General features: G+C 29.1%; 1 protein-coding gene across 1 annotated transcript; it reads left to right on the top strand.

Annotated features, from left to right (window-relative positions):
* Positions 1-7,154: 7,154 nt before the first annotated feature.
* Positions 7,155-10,511, top strand: LOC108326973 (transcription factor MYB16). The gene is made up of 3 exons (XM_017560613.2): positions 7,155-7,413; positions 7,499-7,628; positions 9,043-10,511. The coding sequence occupies exons 1-3, from the start codon at positions 7,281-7,283 to the stop codon at positions 9,941-9,943; spliced, it is 1,164 nt and encodes a 387-aa protein (XP_017416102.1). The 5' UTR covers positions 7,155-7,280; the 3' UTR covers positions 9,944-10,511.
* The last annotated feature ends 7,424 nt before the right edge of the window (positions 10,512-17,935 follow it).

The raw sequence follows: 17,935 nt of genomic DNA, 5'->3' as shown, positions 1-17,935 counted from the left end.
GCATCAACAACATAAAAAAGTGGTAGTTAACTTCTCTTGTCTGTTATAAGCTTAAACCGTTTTGAGGAACTAAAATGACTCATTTAGCTCAAGGAATCATATATACTCTTACAAACTACAGAAACATAATTAGGGTACACCATTAAGACTACTGATAAGAAAAAAGTCTTATAGAAGACTCATATGACACATGCAACAAAAAAATGTTCACATGCATGAAAAAACGTTTAAACTACATAAAATAGCATAAACTAACTTACTCTTCTACGATAAGTTATCGAACATACTTTAAGACTTATTAATCATTTAGACACTATTTGATCTTGAAACAAATGAACTACAAGTTAAAAAGCTTAAAGAAATGGTATATAACTCTTAGAAAATATATTTTAGAAAAATGATACGTTTTAGATAATTAAAACTCGTTAACTAATTTATTTTTATACTTTTAAACTTTTTAAATATTAAAATAAACGAGTATTAATATTTGAACACAATATTACTTTTAATACCCTAGTTTATAACCTCTTACATCTAGTCATCTTTGATTTTTCAAAATCTAATATTACATTCAAAATACAATATCTACTTATATAAAAAAAATTACTAACATTGCAAATAAATCTCCGATAACTAATAAGTGAAAATATTACCAAAATGAATTAATCTTACAAATCAAATTAAATTTCTTCATCCAGAATTTATTTATTCTTCCGGTAAAAGCAAAATCTTATAAGTGGAAATATAAATAGATACTTTAGTAACTTATGAAAACAGTAAAACCTTCAAAATATGTAAATTAGAAGTTGAACCAATTGACATATTATTATCTTTAAAATCTTATCAATCCCATAAAATTTCAAAACTTTCACAAGAAAAATAATAAAAAGGAAAGTTAGAAATATTTACAGAATGAAAAGAGTACTTACTTTTTAAAAAATTGATTAAATAAACCTATTGTTCACTTAATCATCATTTCAAATAAAGATTTAATTTGAATGAAACTGAACTATATTTTCGTTTCTTACAACTAACACTAAAATTAGCTGTATTCGTACAGAATATTTGTTATATAAAATTTGTTTCTCATACACTAATACATTTTTTCTATCTTTTAATGCAAGGTTTCTTTAAGAAAAGTTAACAATATGAGTTACATATTTAGTTTTTAAATCACACAGTCACCAGTTCCATAAAGCTACCCTTAATTTTACATAGAGGATAGAAATATATTTACCAGTAGGTAGAGAAAGTGAAAGGTAAAATGTGATAATAGTTATTGGCCTCTTTAATATGATTAGTGCATATTGGTCCAAGGAGAATATTAAAAGAAGACATTCCTAGACAATGTCACAGAATTTGTCTCCACATTTTTGTGTTTTAACTGGTTCTAGTAACATTTTCCAAAAAAACTGCACCCATCTTCATAATATATTGGGTAGTATGTTAATTTATTTAATTTTATACTCCAAAAGTTTCCTTTTAATAAAAGACCAGATAAAAAATATTATGTAAATAAATTAAATAGTTAAAGAAAATTTATATAAATGTGGGTATTATACAAATTACATATAAAATAATAGGATAATATCACACTTTTACATTCATTTGATATTATAATAAAATTTATTTATTTCAATTATAAAAAATATTATATAAATAAATCGTATAATTAAAGAAAATTTATATGAAATTAAAAAATATAAAATTATATAATTAGATAATTATCTAATTATATATTTTTATATTTTATAATTATATATATTTTTAATTTTATATTTTGTAATTTTAATTTGATTTAAAAATAATTTCTGTTAAATACAACAATTTTTTAATGAAGATCCTAGTTATTAAGATAACTGTTAATTAATGGTAAGGACTTAATTTAAAAGTTTTAAAATTTTACAAACTTAATAATCACACAAAATTAATATCAATTAAAAGTTTTCAAATTTATCATAACCTAAACACATAATTAAACCTCCTTTTAAAAATACAATAAATTATATCCAAAGTTACAAACTAAAATCTAATAAAAGAATTAAATGAATAAAATTAAAAAATGCATTTTTAAACACTAAAAACATATTTTAGCTCTTACCTCTTTGAAAATTATAATTTTATTTAGTCTACCTGATTTTGAGCCAATGTGACATCAATGTGTTAAATTTGATCTATTATAAAAGACCAGTTTTTAATTTACAAAAAATAAAAATAAGGTTCAAATCGAACTAGTATCACTTAAATATTTTATTTTTTTATCAATATTGAGTCTCACTTTCGTCATATAAAATCAGAACACGTATAAAGGACAATAAGTTTTTCTTCTATCCGTAAGAGATTTTATTTGTGGTAGTACAAAATAAATTATACTTAAATTAATACATTTTGTTAGTATGTATATAGAGATACAATTATTTAAAAATACATATGATATAATATTTTTTAATGGGAAGGGATTAACTTCGTCCACAACAAGTGAGTTCTATAACTTTCATTTAATAGTTTTTATACAAAACAAAAAAAAAATTATTTTTATGCTATGAGATATCATCTTAATATTTATAAATATTTTCTTACATGTATATTTACGTATGTTAAACTTTATATAAATTTCATTTTCATAAATCTGTCATGTATCCAGAATATTCAACATTTTTCATTTCAAAAAGTATATTTATGAGTACGTTAAAGTAAAATTGATGAATTGAAATAGTAAATAATTCTGGAAAAGTCGTAGTTAGAAACTAAAATCAGTCATTAACAGTAATAAATGTAGAAAAATACAATTAAATTTTTTTAATGATACTTAAGCTTAAACCTTGTACAAATAAAACTGTACTATTAGAGACGTTTAATGCAACAACCACAAAAATAATTTTACAATGAATGGCTTGCACTGCATCATTAAATCTTGCATTAATTAGATAAATGAATATTTATGTTAACGTTAGGTTTAAACTTTTATATCATGTGATAATTAAGATATATTAATAGTTATTATTTACATATGGGTATAGTTAGATATTTACTAGAGTGGAGAGGTATGATGATGACACGTGTCATACATGGGCAGTGATCATTTAATAGGATCATTAAAAGTAGATTGGACCATATGACAATGCTAGAGCTGGCAGTGATGAAGGAAAATTAAAGGATGTGTCCCCATTGTCCCTTCAAACCTTCCCTCACACACCACACACCCTCATTTAAGTTTTCTATTTTAGCCTCTTTTTTCATCACGGGGCCCCTTTTTGGTCTTTTCACCACCACATCATTCAATAACCCCTGCCCCAACCCTAAAGTCCCACTCCCATAAATTGCCCCCTACACCTCCCCAATTACTAAACTGCCCTCCTCTTCAATTGTTCATTGGGGTACCCCCTTTTTTATTTGTTCAACCCTTGTAAGAACAAACTTGGCTCTTGTTATGCCAATTTGGTTTAGCTAGCTCATGTGCTTTTTTCTCATAATAATATCACAATCATATTCAAGGAAATTAGTTCTAGATCAACCTTTTCATATCAAACCCTAATATTTATTCTAGCTCCTTTATGTAAATTCAAAAATATTTTTTATGGTAAGTTATAATTCTAAGCACTATTTTCAATCTCTCAATAAAAAAAATTTACTTTTTAATATATATATATATATATATATATATATATATATATATAATTTTTTTCAATATAATTTATCTATTTTTCATGAAATATAATTTTTATCTTGAAAAATCCTTTTATATTCTGTATTAATTTTTTATTTTAATAAATTTTTATACAATAATAAATAATTGATAAATTTTAGTGTGTTAACATTGAAATGTTCAAATTCATAATAATACTTAATTAAAATTTATTTAAAAGTATTTGTAATTTTAAATTTTTTCACATGAAAGTTTCTAGGATTCAAGCTCATGTCACTTATTTAATTGACTACGTTTATTATCATTCAATTTAATATTAAAACACTTTTTTGTAAATTCTATTGCTCATTATATGAAGAAAAAAAAGGCAAATACTCTTATATTTTTAATGAATTATATGTATTTTATTTTTCGGGAAGAAGTATTGTAAAACAATAATAAATAACTGTATAGGTTAGCTAGTACCGGATCTCGTGCTATAATCCTTATGCTATGTATGAAATGTTGGTCATTTAAGAAAATAAAAAGATACTTTTTGATTGGGACCATTTTTATATGATATTGGGCAATTAATGAACATAAATAAATGCAATAACAAAAGAGATTATGAGAAGGTGCATGCCTTCACCATTTAGCAACATGAGATCTTCAATTAGTAATAGCAAAGACCTAACGAAAAATAATACATCATTATTTCCCCATCAAACTAATCCAGACTTAGTCATTATAAGTTCTTTTAATCATTTAAAATAGTATATAAGTATGTTTAATACTTACTTATCATTTTCAGTGTCTTATAAATTTCATTATCTTTTAATATTTCAGTTATATAATGTTAAAGTTGTTTTAATTTTATATTTCAAAATATTTATTTCAATTTTATTATTTTTTATTTAGTCTACGTGTTATAATAAGCTTGTAAAAACATTGGGAGAGATATTAGAAAAATATAAGCTAATATTGAAAGTAAAAATTGGTTTAATAACAATATCATATGAAAGCTAGGAATAGGAAGTTGGATATTTTTTGGAACGTATATGTTTGGATTGATGAAAGCTAGGAATAGCAAACAATAACAATGACGAAAGGTGATGGCACGAAATGCAATTAGAGGAAGACAAAAACGACAATTAGGTAGAAATACATACAATGCAAATTCTTAATCGAATCAATATAATATATGAGACATTAAGCCTATTATTTAAATTATTATATAATATCCCACACACCAACAGGTAATATAATATTATTTACTTGTTTACGAAAATGTTACAGATTTTTATGCTAGTTTTCTAATAACTTATCTAATATAATGTATATATAACACAATTATGGTTAAGGAAGATTATATAAACTTTAAAAATAATTACATTTTTAAAGTGATTATCAATAAGTAATTTTAAAAATTGGAAATTATTTATGTTTATTTACCATTAAAAAATATTTTTTTAATTAAAAGTTATTTAAATAAGTTACTCTCTAATAAGTTATTTCAATTTTCTTTTACTTTCTTCCAAAAAAAAATTTAAACAAACATTTTAAAAATATGTCGTATAACTTTTAGTTTTTAAGGAAAATGGTATTTTGACATCAAATTTTCTTTTACTTTCTTTTGATATTACTTTTACTATATTTTTCTTTCTCTTTTCTTTTAGAAATACAAAAAGTCACTTTTATTAGTAACTTTATATATATGTTTCAAAAACCATATTGTATAAATAATTTTTTTTTATTTAAGATACTTTTCACAAGCCATTTCAAAAACCATCTTTTATAAATAATTGTTTTTTATTTAAGATACTTTTCACAAGCCATTTCAAAAACCATCTTTTATAAATAATTGTTTTTTATTTAAGATACTTTTCACAAATAATTTTTGGAATTGGATTTGACAATGAGATGTATATATATCCTAATCAGTAATAGCTAATAATGAAAGTTAACGAGTTTAGAAGGAATTAAGTAATTTCTATTAAGGTGATAAGTTGTCGATTTTTTTTTCTAGAAGAGTTATCTGCAATATGTACTTATATAAACTATGTTAATTAGAAAATAAAACGGAAGAAAACGAATGTCTGGATTAATAACGTGTAGAGTATTTGGATTAACCACAGATATTAAGAAAAAAACTCGTAGTCTTAGATAAAAATATATAAACGTCTCTAAAGTACACAATAAGATGAGAAAGTCACTACTGAAAAAAGAGTCATTTATTTACTATTTTGAAAATTATACGTTAAAAGTGATATGAATTATTTTATATGAATTTACTCCTTCATTGGTAGTCTTTTATAAGAGTTTATTTACTTATTATAATGATCTTTTGTATGAATTTTTCCTATTTTGTTAATATTTGAATTGCAAAAAATAAGAAGTTTAAGGTTTAGTGACACACATGACTAGCTCACCATTTGGTCCTAAAATTTCTGGTTAAAGTAATAGGAAAACTCAAAACCAGAAAGGAAGCATTGTTTGATCTCTGACTAGGTTGTAGTGTCCCTGGTGTCGCTAGCAGAAATGATCGCTTTCATCACTCCATTGATCTAGCATCTTTGGTACAGACAAGTCGACAATGTTTTAATCAACTTTAATTTGTTCGAAATTTCATTTAGAAAAAAAGATTTGACGTTAACAAAACACTAGTCCATTAAAGACAAGCTCGAGTGCTAATCTGTTAACATTTGCTTAAATTAATTAGCTTTCGTTTCTGCATCTTTTTTTTATATCAGTTTTGACAAGTAATCTTTTGGTTGGGATCCCAAAAATACTTACACAAGTGAAAGTTGTTATCATCTGTGATGATTCGAAGAGGCTAATTAACAGAGCTATAAGAACAATATCTTGATTGATTAGAGTGAAAACAGTATCAAACAAAAGCATGTGAGAACACTAACTGAAAGGTAGATAGAAAAAAAAAATCATTCTTAAAGTGACGAACATGGTAAGAGCTTACGAAAGCTGATATGAGGTACATGAGATGTTTTTGGTGTTGGTCCCCATGAAAGGTTTTATCCGAGAAGGTTTCACACCAACGGAACAAACATTTCAGAAAATATAAACGATAAAGAAGTGTGTATTAATTTGATTATAGTTTATTCGAAAATATATATATATATATATATACACTATGGAAGTCATTGATGAAGATTAAAAAGAAGGTCCACATACGCAAAGTCTCCACCCGTGTAAATAATTAAAACTCGTCCTTAGCAACGCCATAAATTCTGAGTAACGTGTCTCTAAAAGAAAAGTGGTGTGGCAATAATAACTCAGTAGCTCGAAGCTGTCAATAGGTTTAAAATTCTACCCCATACACTATGAAAAGACAACGGAACCACTCAATTTTCATTACTCTCTCCATAAAGACTCACAAATGATGCATCCTACAGCATTCAATTGTAGGTGATGTGAAGGGTATTCTCGTCGTCATCGTAATATACATACATGCACACTCCTCATCATCATCAACTTAGTTTCTTATCTCATATATTTATGCCGCTGACCTTTCTTCTTTCTTCATTATCTCTTTTACAACTCCAATTCCTTATCTTTCTCTTTCTCTCTCTCTCTCTCTCTTTCACCCTTTTTCCCACAGTGTCTGCTTCTTCTCTATACAAAACCACTTCTTCCAAAAATGGGACGATCACCATGCTGTGACAAGGTGGGGCTAAAGAAAGGGCCATGGACTCCAGAGGAAGATCAGAAGCTCTTGGCATATATTGAAGAACATGGCCATGGAAGCTGGCGTGCTTTGCCAGCAAAAGCTGGTAATCTTGTGTATATGTTGATGTGTGTGTATATGAATTAGAATAAAGCTTGTAGTTCACTGTACTGGGATGATACTGTGTTCAGGACTTGAGAGGTGTGGCAAGAGCTGCAGATTGAGATGGACTAATTATCTAAGGCCTGATATTAAGAGGGGAAAGTTCAGTATGCAGGAAGAACAAACCATCATTCAACTCCATGCACTCTTAGGGAACAGGTTTTGTATATCTCGATAAAACTTATTTAAATTTCTCCGTCAGTGTTCCTAAAGGTTTTTTTGGTGTAGTTGTTTTCTGCGTCAATGAGTTTGAGGAAATCAAGAAAAACAATTAGAGGAGAGAGATTCTTAATAGCAGTATCTCATAACCCCTAAGTTTTCTTGGTATCGCAGAATTTCTCTGTCTTCACATGTGCCAAGTTTCAGGTGTTTGTGCTGGGTGTTTTACTGGAATTTTCATTGATTATTTTCACTATTTTAGTCGTATGATTCTTCTATATATGAGTACTGGATTTATGAACTCTCATGAGATTTATTTCTTTTTATTTTTTAGTGAGAAACAGTTATGTATATGTACCCACACCACACATATTTTGATTTTTGAAAATTACAGTAGAATTATGATACTACTGTTTGAATTCTTATACCCTCCCTCCATATATGCTATTAGACAATAACTTAGTACATGTTTCAACCATTTTTCAAGTTGGAGATATAATTTCTTTGCTTTTCCAACTCCTTTGTTGTTCAGAATGTCTTAAATGCGAGTGTATCTCAATCTCCATAACCACATATACTATCTCACATATGCAACACAAATAACTTTATTTGTGCCCTCTGTCATCCTCATAAATTTACTTCCTGACACCCAATATAGTTTATTCAATATGGTCCTTAAACGCAACAAAAGGATTTTCTTCCTCACCAAGCTAAATCAATGATCCATGAATGTCATTTCTAAATTGGACATCTCACACCTTTTAGGTGTCACATTACATATATAACTATATAATATTAACTAAACAAAACTTGCAATATTCGTTAGTGACAGAAAATATACAACTGATGAAATATTAAAATAATTTCAGTATAGTTTTTATTTTATAAATTTAATATTCACAGAAATTATCCATGAAAATCTGGTTCTATACTTTGCACCTATAATCCTCTGGAGCACACAATATTCTCAATCACACTATAGCCTCTTCATCTATTTCTAATTTCTATTCTCTCTTTATCATTTGGCTTACTCTTTCTTATATGCCTCTCCTTTTACGTTATCCTTCTTGCTAGAGAGGTAGGAGGGTTCGAGAAATATAATCTGATAAGAGGAGAAATATAGCTAAAAATAATAAGTATTCATAGAATATTTGTGGTATATAGACAGAGAACAAAAGATAACAGTAGAACTGTCGAACATGTTCATATATATATATATATATATATATATATATATATATATATATATATATATATATATATATATATATATATATATATATATATATATATATATATATATATATATATATATATATATATCATTGTTATTTATGTAAGTTTATGGATGATTCTAGGGCTTTCGTTTATTTGTATGACATGTTAATATGTTAGTATTGTGAACATGTCTCAGGTGGTCGGCAATAGCAACACATTTGCCAAAGAGAACAGATAATGAGATAAAGAACTACTGGAACACGCATCTGAAGAAAAGGTTAGACAAAATGGGAATTGATCCGGTGACTCACAAGCCCAAGAACGATGCCATTCTCTCCACCGAGGGCCATTCCAAGAGTGCATCCAACCTAAGCCACATGGCTCAGTGGGAGAGTGCCAGACTCGAAGCAGAAGCAAGATTGGTCAGAGAATCAAAACTACGTACCTCACATTCATCATCACCCTCATTGCAGCATTCTCTAATTGGCACTTCTGCATCATCATCATCGTCTTCAGCTCCACTGTTACCCTCTTCAACACGTTCTCTTGATCACGCTTGGAACAATGGTAGTAGTACTAGTACGGTTGCAACGAGGGTCAGTGAGTCCCCCACTTCTACCTTATCTGAGAACAATGCACCGGCAGTTATGACTAGTGTGATTGAGTTTGTTGGTTCTTCTGAGAGAGCGATGGTGAAGGAAGAAGGAGAGCGAGAATGGAACAAAGGTTTTCATGAAAGCTCCACCCATTTGGGAGAATACAAAGATGGCATGGAGAATTCCATGCCCTTCACGTCTAGTCTGCATGAGTTGACAGTGACCATGGCAACCACGTGGGGTTCCGGCACTACCAGTGCACATGAACATGGACATGTTTCTGAGGAGGGATTCACCAACCTTTTGCTGAATTCTAATTCCGATCACCGGAGTTTGTCGCCGGAGGGTGGTGGAGAGTCTAATAATAATTGTCTCGGTAATGGTAGCGATGGTCATAACAATGGTAACGATAACGAGTTATACGAAGATAACAAGATCTATTGGAACAACATTCTTAATTTGATGAACTGTTCTTCCCCTTCGAATTCACCCATGTTCTGATCGAGTTGCATTGGAACGGGAAGGTAAATAAATCCTTTGTTGAATTTGATCAAAACATGTCTTAAACTTGTGTACCATTTCTGTTATTAGATGTTATGAATATGTGGGGTCTGGTTTGAAATTTACATAGTATGAAATTAATACAAAATTTCAACACCACAAGAGACCAAAAGGAGGGTCCATTCTAGTGTTGGGATTGCTTCAATTGCCGCATCCATCAGACCAAACCAAGGGCTATTGATTTTCTTCAGTGTTGGCATTAGAAGGGAACATATGAACAGAAGAAAGTGTTGGTTTCCAACAGTATGGTTGTATTTTTCTGTCAATGCTTTCACATAGAAAATTGTGTGTCGCTTCCCTACATCATTAAATGTTCATATTATTAAATTGTTTTTTAATATTTGACTTGATTTTTACGTTTGTTTAATTCGTGGTTGAGGATATATATGTTTGATGATAATGGAAGCTAGGTTAGTGTGGTTGAATTAATGACTTTTACTCCTTGGTAATTTCTTTTCCTTGAAATTGTATACGAGAAATATCCAATAATAGAAGTATTTAGTATGGACTTTATCGGTGTTGGTTTTATGTCGCAATCTAACTATTCAAAATTTTTGATTCATTGAATTTATTAGTGTTCCTCTCTACTCCTTTGCTTTGCTGTCATGTGTTATATCAAGGCGAAAACCACAATACCAGCTTCAATTATTTTGGTTCATTTAAATTTATGAGAGCTTTTTTTTTTTATCTGAACTGCTCCAGAAGAAAACAAATTTTAAAATTGGGTCCTGAACATTTGTCTTAGTTAAAATCGTCTACATCATCTCCTGAGTAACATGAGCAACTTTTTCTCTACATTTTTTTGAGAAATCACATAAATAAATGAATGAATAAAGATATTTTAACATTTAAGAATATTTTGAAACTGTTATTTTTTCACTCATTCATTGTTTATTTATTATTATATTGACATCCTATTTTTGATGAAAAAATAACAAATGTATTTTATCAAAATATTGACAAAAAAATCTATATTAACATTTCATAGATAAGTTATTATTTTACTATAGTAACAATAAGTAAAGAGTTAATACAAAATAAATAATAAAATGAAAATTAAGAGAATAGTATAAAAATACCAATAGTTATTTTCGTTCCTTTTCTTTATCATGTTGACTTAGGTTATAATTTTTGTATTGTTTTCTTTATTTCATGTGTTTTTACTTGTTGCTGTTCAGTCAATTCTTCAACGTAGACGTCGAAGGTGGATTGAAAAAATATTCATCAATGTGAAATATAGTATTCCATTGAAAAAAGTATTAAAGAAAAGATTTTCAAATTTTGTTTCATGATATCACCAAATCCTAATTGATTTCATTTAAAGAAGATTAAGCAAACTTAAAATATAGCAACATTGATAAACGTGTATGTAATGTGTAAGGAAAAAATATTTACGATTAACTTAAAAGTTGAAACTATGAAATATCTTAATTGAAATCCTTAACAAGTAATTAATGGATGAAGTGGTAATATTAATTAAAAGTTTTATTTCTAGTGTCTTTTGTAAATAGTTTCCACAATCAATCAGTCAGAACTTATAATAAAATTTAAAATGTTTTCAATCTTGTAAAATGAGTAAATTTTACTTTCTTTTTGCGGTATGTAGAAAGAAAACCTTTGTCTCTAGCTACTTTAAAATTAGAAATAATTGTTTATAATTTCAAGATTATTTGACAATCGAATTTTCAATAATAATATAAGCGATACCGATAATATTTATGGCACAGTATAAGCCTTAAATGTTTTTTCAAGGCTAATTTTTTACTAAAAGCTTGAATAATTTCTATTTATTTTTAAAAAAAAATTACATCAATATGAAAATTAAATTGTTCAGGTGTAATGTGAGATGGGCTTCTGCCTACATTATAAGATGGGCTTCTTCTTTAAATGGGTGAAGGCGGCTTCTTCCTGCACCTCTATAAGTTCTTCTTGCACCTCTACACACTTAAAAGTTCCAATTTTACATTATTTTCATTTTCAGTTCCAAAATATACAATCTACAATAAAAACAAATATAGTAGATTTTAGATTCTACTTTCCAGAATACAAAGATTACATTTTGAAATGTATGATCCAGAATACAAAGATTACATTTTGAAGTGTATGATCCTGAATACAAAATTCATAATCCAAATTAACATTCGGAAATACAAAGTAAAAAATACATTTCACAATGTGAAATCTGAAACATCTTTTTGAGGAAGAAGATGAATGGGGGAGAGACCGATGAAGGAAGAAAGTGATGAGTGGAATGAAAGTGAAGGAAGAAGATGGGAACACCGGTAGAGGTGGAGGAGGAAGAGGGAGAGGGGTGCTCCCATGGAAGAGGAAAAAGATAAAGATTAATTTGGCCTATGTTGGGAACATGCTTCTTCTGTAAGTTCGAGAATATTTCTTCCAGCATTGCAATTATAGAAAATCTAAAATACTTGTAAACTGAACCACTTCACAAAAATGTAACTGAACCGAACTGTTTCAATGCAATTTTGTTGATATTATTTTATCCGAAAGGTTCAATTGTCATCATTAAGTTAGATTCAATTTTGGATAGATTCAGTTTACAATTTTATTCAGACCAACCCATACATCATGGCCACCTTAGAAGAGCTGCTGGTCATACACCATCTCGAACACTTAGGCAGAGATGAAGATAAAAAATAGACACATGTTCATTTACTGCTACGTACTTTGTGATTGGGTTGAATTGCCTTTCTTTTTCCCTTTACTATTAATATTCTATGGACGGAAAACTTGGGAGAAAGGTAAAGAAATAACAGCAAACTAGCAGAAAAACTACCTGCTTCTGATTCCAGGTGTTGGGTCTATGAAAAGAAATACATCATCACTAAAACCTGAGTCCAACTTCCCACTATTCTTTATCCAAAAATTTTATCTAAAACCTTAAAAACAATAGATTAATGAATCATCTTTATAAAATGTTCTATCCAGATTACATTACAGATGCGTAAGAGAACTTGTGACAATGAAACATAATCATTCACACTGCCAAAACATAATCTCAAAATTCCAAAGCCTTTTTAAGCACTTTCAGATTGGGATTCCATAGGTAAATGGCAATGGGGGCATCGCAAGAGGGCAAAATTGACATAAAACACATCCTATGCCACCCGTCTTGCGGATTTCCATGTCCATTCAACTGAAAAAACCCTTTGAGTAAGAAGGCAGACAAACAAAACCATAAGCTAAAGCTCAATTTTGTATTAAACTTTAAAACAGAACACTTTGTTTCCCATTATGATTAAAAAAGAAAACTCAAATAACAAACAAAAGGGTTCAACAAGCACCAAAATAACTCAATGGAAAAGACCCCTTTAGTAGCATGCAACACAGGCACAGAACATGATTGGTCCAACTTCAATCAACCTATAACCCTTTGAGAATTAAAATCCAAACATGGTGCTTATGTACGGGCGATACAGGCAGCTCAAACATTTGAAGTCAGTTCTGCAAAGCGGTGCCCGAAATTCATTGTTGCACATCAATTAGGCAACTGGTGATATAAACCATCACAGAGCCTTAGTACCAGTGCAGTGAAGATAATGGAAAACAGAACCACAAAATCAAAAATCGCTAACATTCAAATCACATAAAATAAAGAAAAAATTAGAAAATCAAAGAAAAAAAAACTGAAAAAAAAAAATGACCCGATGCAACATATGCATACAGTAGAACAGATCGTTGAAAACAGACATTATTCTCAAAAAATAAGAAAATATCATCAAATCAAATGCTGAAACTGCATAACTTTAGTACTTTAGAAGTGAAACACCAAGAAGTAGGTCATTTACCGCAACCAGGAGCGGCTACGGAGCAAATAAACAAGTTCGTGTGACATAACGTCATGGCGTCGAGAAACAGGGTTTCAATTTATAGGAGCGAGGGAAAGTAAGTTAGGGCATCGCATGGAACCCACCCAAGATGCATTTGGGTCCGAGAAAAAGATCAACGGTTGATAAGGTTTGATGATGGAATTCACTTATCATTTACCGAGGACACGTGCTTTTCTAATTTTATTGATGAAATCAGCGGCTCAGATTGGACGTAGGGAAAATTGTACTAGAGCATGTTTTCTTATTAGTTAATATATCGGTTCTTGTATGGTATATATGTTAAGAAAAATAATTTGATACGTTTTTGTATTGAAATTAATTTATTAATGTGGTATTTATTATAAAATTACATAAAATAAAAAATAGATTAAATCCCAAACTGTTATAAATGATAAGTTTTGACTTTTATAAAAATCATGCCAATAAAAAATTATAATTGTTAGATAATCTACACTTTAAATACATGTCTATTAAACCCTTTAAAGAGTAATAACAATTTTCAAATGATACTCTTAAAAACAAGTTTTATATTACTGATGACCTGTTCAATTATATATACTGCTATTTTTTTTATAAAAAACAGAAAAAGTTTTGGGATAGCAATCCAAAAAAGTGACTTCAAATATAATTGTACATTCAACTTTTTTAATTCATTAGCGTCAGTTTAGTGGATCATTAAATTTTAGCTTAGTACAATTGTTATACATCACACAAAAAAAGGTTCTTTAGTCCTGAAAATTAAAGTGATCTACAAAAAAAGGAAATGTTTGATTTGTTCTCTCTTTCTTTTCAAATAAAAAATAAAAAAGTCATATGGTTAGAAAACACGATTTCACATATCCACATCCAAAAATCAAATGATTACGATAACAAGAATAAAGAGAACATACAAAAACTAGTAATTGATTTTATATTTCATCCTTCGCACACAAATATTATATAACTTTTATTGTACATAAAATTATAAAATATAGAAAATTAAAAAAACTATTAATAAAAACTCTTACTGCAAAAGTTTTTTCAAATTATTAATCCTAAATAACGTTACTTATAAAAATATCTTTAAATTTACACTAATGTTGTATGGATATTAGAGATGTGTATGTGTTTTTTCAAACTTGTATTTCTCTCTATAGTTTTTATATTTTTATGGATATTTGAGATATATACGTGATTTCTTAAATATTTATTTATGCGTGTATTTTTTATATGTTTGTAGATATGAGATGTATATGTGATTTTTTAAACATATAAGAGAACTTAAAATAAATACATGATTTCTAAATCTTTATACAAACTAAAGGCGAATCTTATACATTTGTAAAGACTAACAATAGTATGATTCATAAATTTTTGTTATGCGAATATATAGTTGATATTCCTTCGTAAATACTCATACTTATTACTTTATTTTTATAATTTTAAAATTTATTTACTGAATTTAGTATTAAAGAATCTTTTATAGATAAATTTTCATTGTGCTTCAACTCTCAATAATACTTGTTAGCAACTTCAAAACTACTCGGATCGCGTTACCTGTCCACATGACCATACTTAGGACCCTGATAAAAAAACATTATATTTCACATTCAAAATATCACTTAGAATATGCATAATAAAAACATTATAAATGATGCTTTATTTTAGAATAAAAAAGTTAATATGTATATATTATGTTTCCTTCTTATAAATCTCACGTGGTTTTAGATAATAATATAATGTTTATGTATTGTAATTTTTAGAATTTTAAGTCTAAATAAAACATATATAAAATTACACTTAATCTCTTTAATGACAATCAAACATATGTTTACATACATAGGTTTAATATAAATAATCAAAACCAAAAGTACATCAAATAAAACATTTGAGAAATTTACACCCTTCAACATTATTAATTATCTATATAAAAAAATACCCTAGAGAATTATCAAAAATATCCGGTCTAATGTCATAATTTTTGGTTTTTTAAGCATTTGCCCTTTTATCGTCTAAATTTCCCCGTTCTCTTCTACGTAAATTGATTGTTTCCTCTTATTCTTCCTACATTACTTGTTCAATCATTCATCTTCTTATTCAGTCTCAACTTCTTCTTCTTCAAAGTTTGTTCTTCTTCTGCATTAGAATGTTAGATTTTCTTCAACCACATTTCTTTTTGTCTCGTGGTTATGAAAGAAGTTGTTTCGAGTAGTTATTTTGTTGTCCTTCTTAGATTTATCTTTTAGTTTTCATAGTATGGTTTTTTAGTTATCGTTTAAATGGGATGACCAGGTTGAGGTGGGTTAATGAGATGAATGGATTGACGGGATTCTCGAAATGGACGAGCTGGAAGGGATGGTCAAGCTAGCTGGGACGATTGGGATGAACATGATCATCAGAATGGATGGGTTGGTCGGGATGGAGGGGATGGACCAAGTTGATTAGATGGTCGGGATGGATAGGATGACCGATCTTCCTGGGTTGGCTTAGACGGCTAGGATGGACGAAATGGTTGGGCTGACAAAAATGACTAGGATGGACGGATTGACGGGATGGCTAAACTGAGGGGATGGTCAAGTTAGCTGGGATGGCATGACTGACAGGGATGACCGAGATGGATAGACTGATCGAGATTGAAAGGATTGACCAGGCTGATTTGATGGTCAGGATGGACGAGACAATCAATTTGGCTGAGTTGGCCTTGATTTTCAAGATGGACGTGATGGTCGTGCTAACGTGATGGCTAGGCTCACATTGATGGATCATATGCAAGGGATGGAGCAGATGGACTATGTTGACAAGATGACCAAAATGGACGATTGATCGATCTGGCCAGGCTGGATGAGATGGACTGGGTGGTCGGGTTGGCTACGATGGACAATATGCCCAAGATGAACTTGATAGACAGACTAATGTGATGATCGTGCTGGATGAGTTGGTCGATCTGGCCAGGTTGGCCTGTATGGCCAAACTGACGGGATGTTCAGGCTAGACAGACTACGTGATGGTCATGTTGACAGACTGACGCGAGATGGACAAGCTTGTCGATTTGGCCAGGATGGACTAGATGGTCGAGTTGATGGGATGGAAGGGTTGACTAATCTAGTGTGATGGTTAGGCTATGCGAGTTGTTCGAGTTGATTGGGATGGACATATTAGCCAGGATGGATGGGCTGGCTCGTCGAGCCTAATCCTTTTTACCATTCCTACTTAAAAAAAGAAAAATGGTTTGTGCATATGCATAGGTCAAGAGACTAGTTTTCTATAAAACTATTTGCTTCCATTTCAAAGTAGGATACCAAATAGCAATAAACACACAATGATAAGTTAACTATTCCAAAAAAAAGTTTATATTAAGTATCATTATTATATCAACTGACTATTTAATTAAACACATAATAATTAAAATCAATATATGACTCATTGCATTTGAAGCCAACCAAAGGTTATTCATATCATGAAAAAATATATTTGTATGCTTTTAAAAGACTATAATTAAGTTGAAACTTATGTATTAACATTTATCATAATATTTGATCTCTTTAGGAACCTACCTCAATTATATATATCACATTTAACAACCTCATATGTCAAATATATTTTGTTGTGTTAATGACTATTTACTCACAACTTCATGTCAAAAAACTCTATCCATTCTTACTACATGATACTTTTTTATTTATTATTTTTCTAAGACAACGAAATATTATAACATCAATATATTGTCAAATCATCTAACTTAATGCGTATGGAACGCATCAATAAGTCAATAATACATTCCTGATAAATATATATATATTACAATAGTAGTTATTTACTTACAAATAATATCAAATTTAATCTTAAACGTATCATTCATGCTATAATATATTTATTAAACACACTTTTTGATACACATCCACATTCTCTATTAAGTTTGTCACACAAGGAGTAAGGAAATCTTTCATATTCAACTAAAGTAATTAACCACCATTAGTTTAAATAAAAAGGAGCTTAATTATAGAATAGTTGAGGATGTTGTTTGAGTTATTTCAAAATGGTTTAAGTAATAATTATATCACTTAAGTGAAAACACCATCCCTTGAGTAATACCTTAAAATAA

This window comes from Vigna angularis, chromosome 2, assembly GCF_016808095.1.
Source record: "Vigna angularis cultivar LongXiaoDou No.4 chromosome 2, ASM1680809v1, whole genome shotgun sequence".
Lineage (NCBI taxonomy): Eukaryota > Viridiplantae > Streptophyta > Magnoliopsida > Fabales > Fabaceae > Vigna > Vigna angularis.
This window is presented reverse-complemented; position numbering and strand designations above follow the sequence as displayed.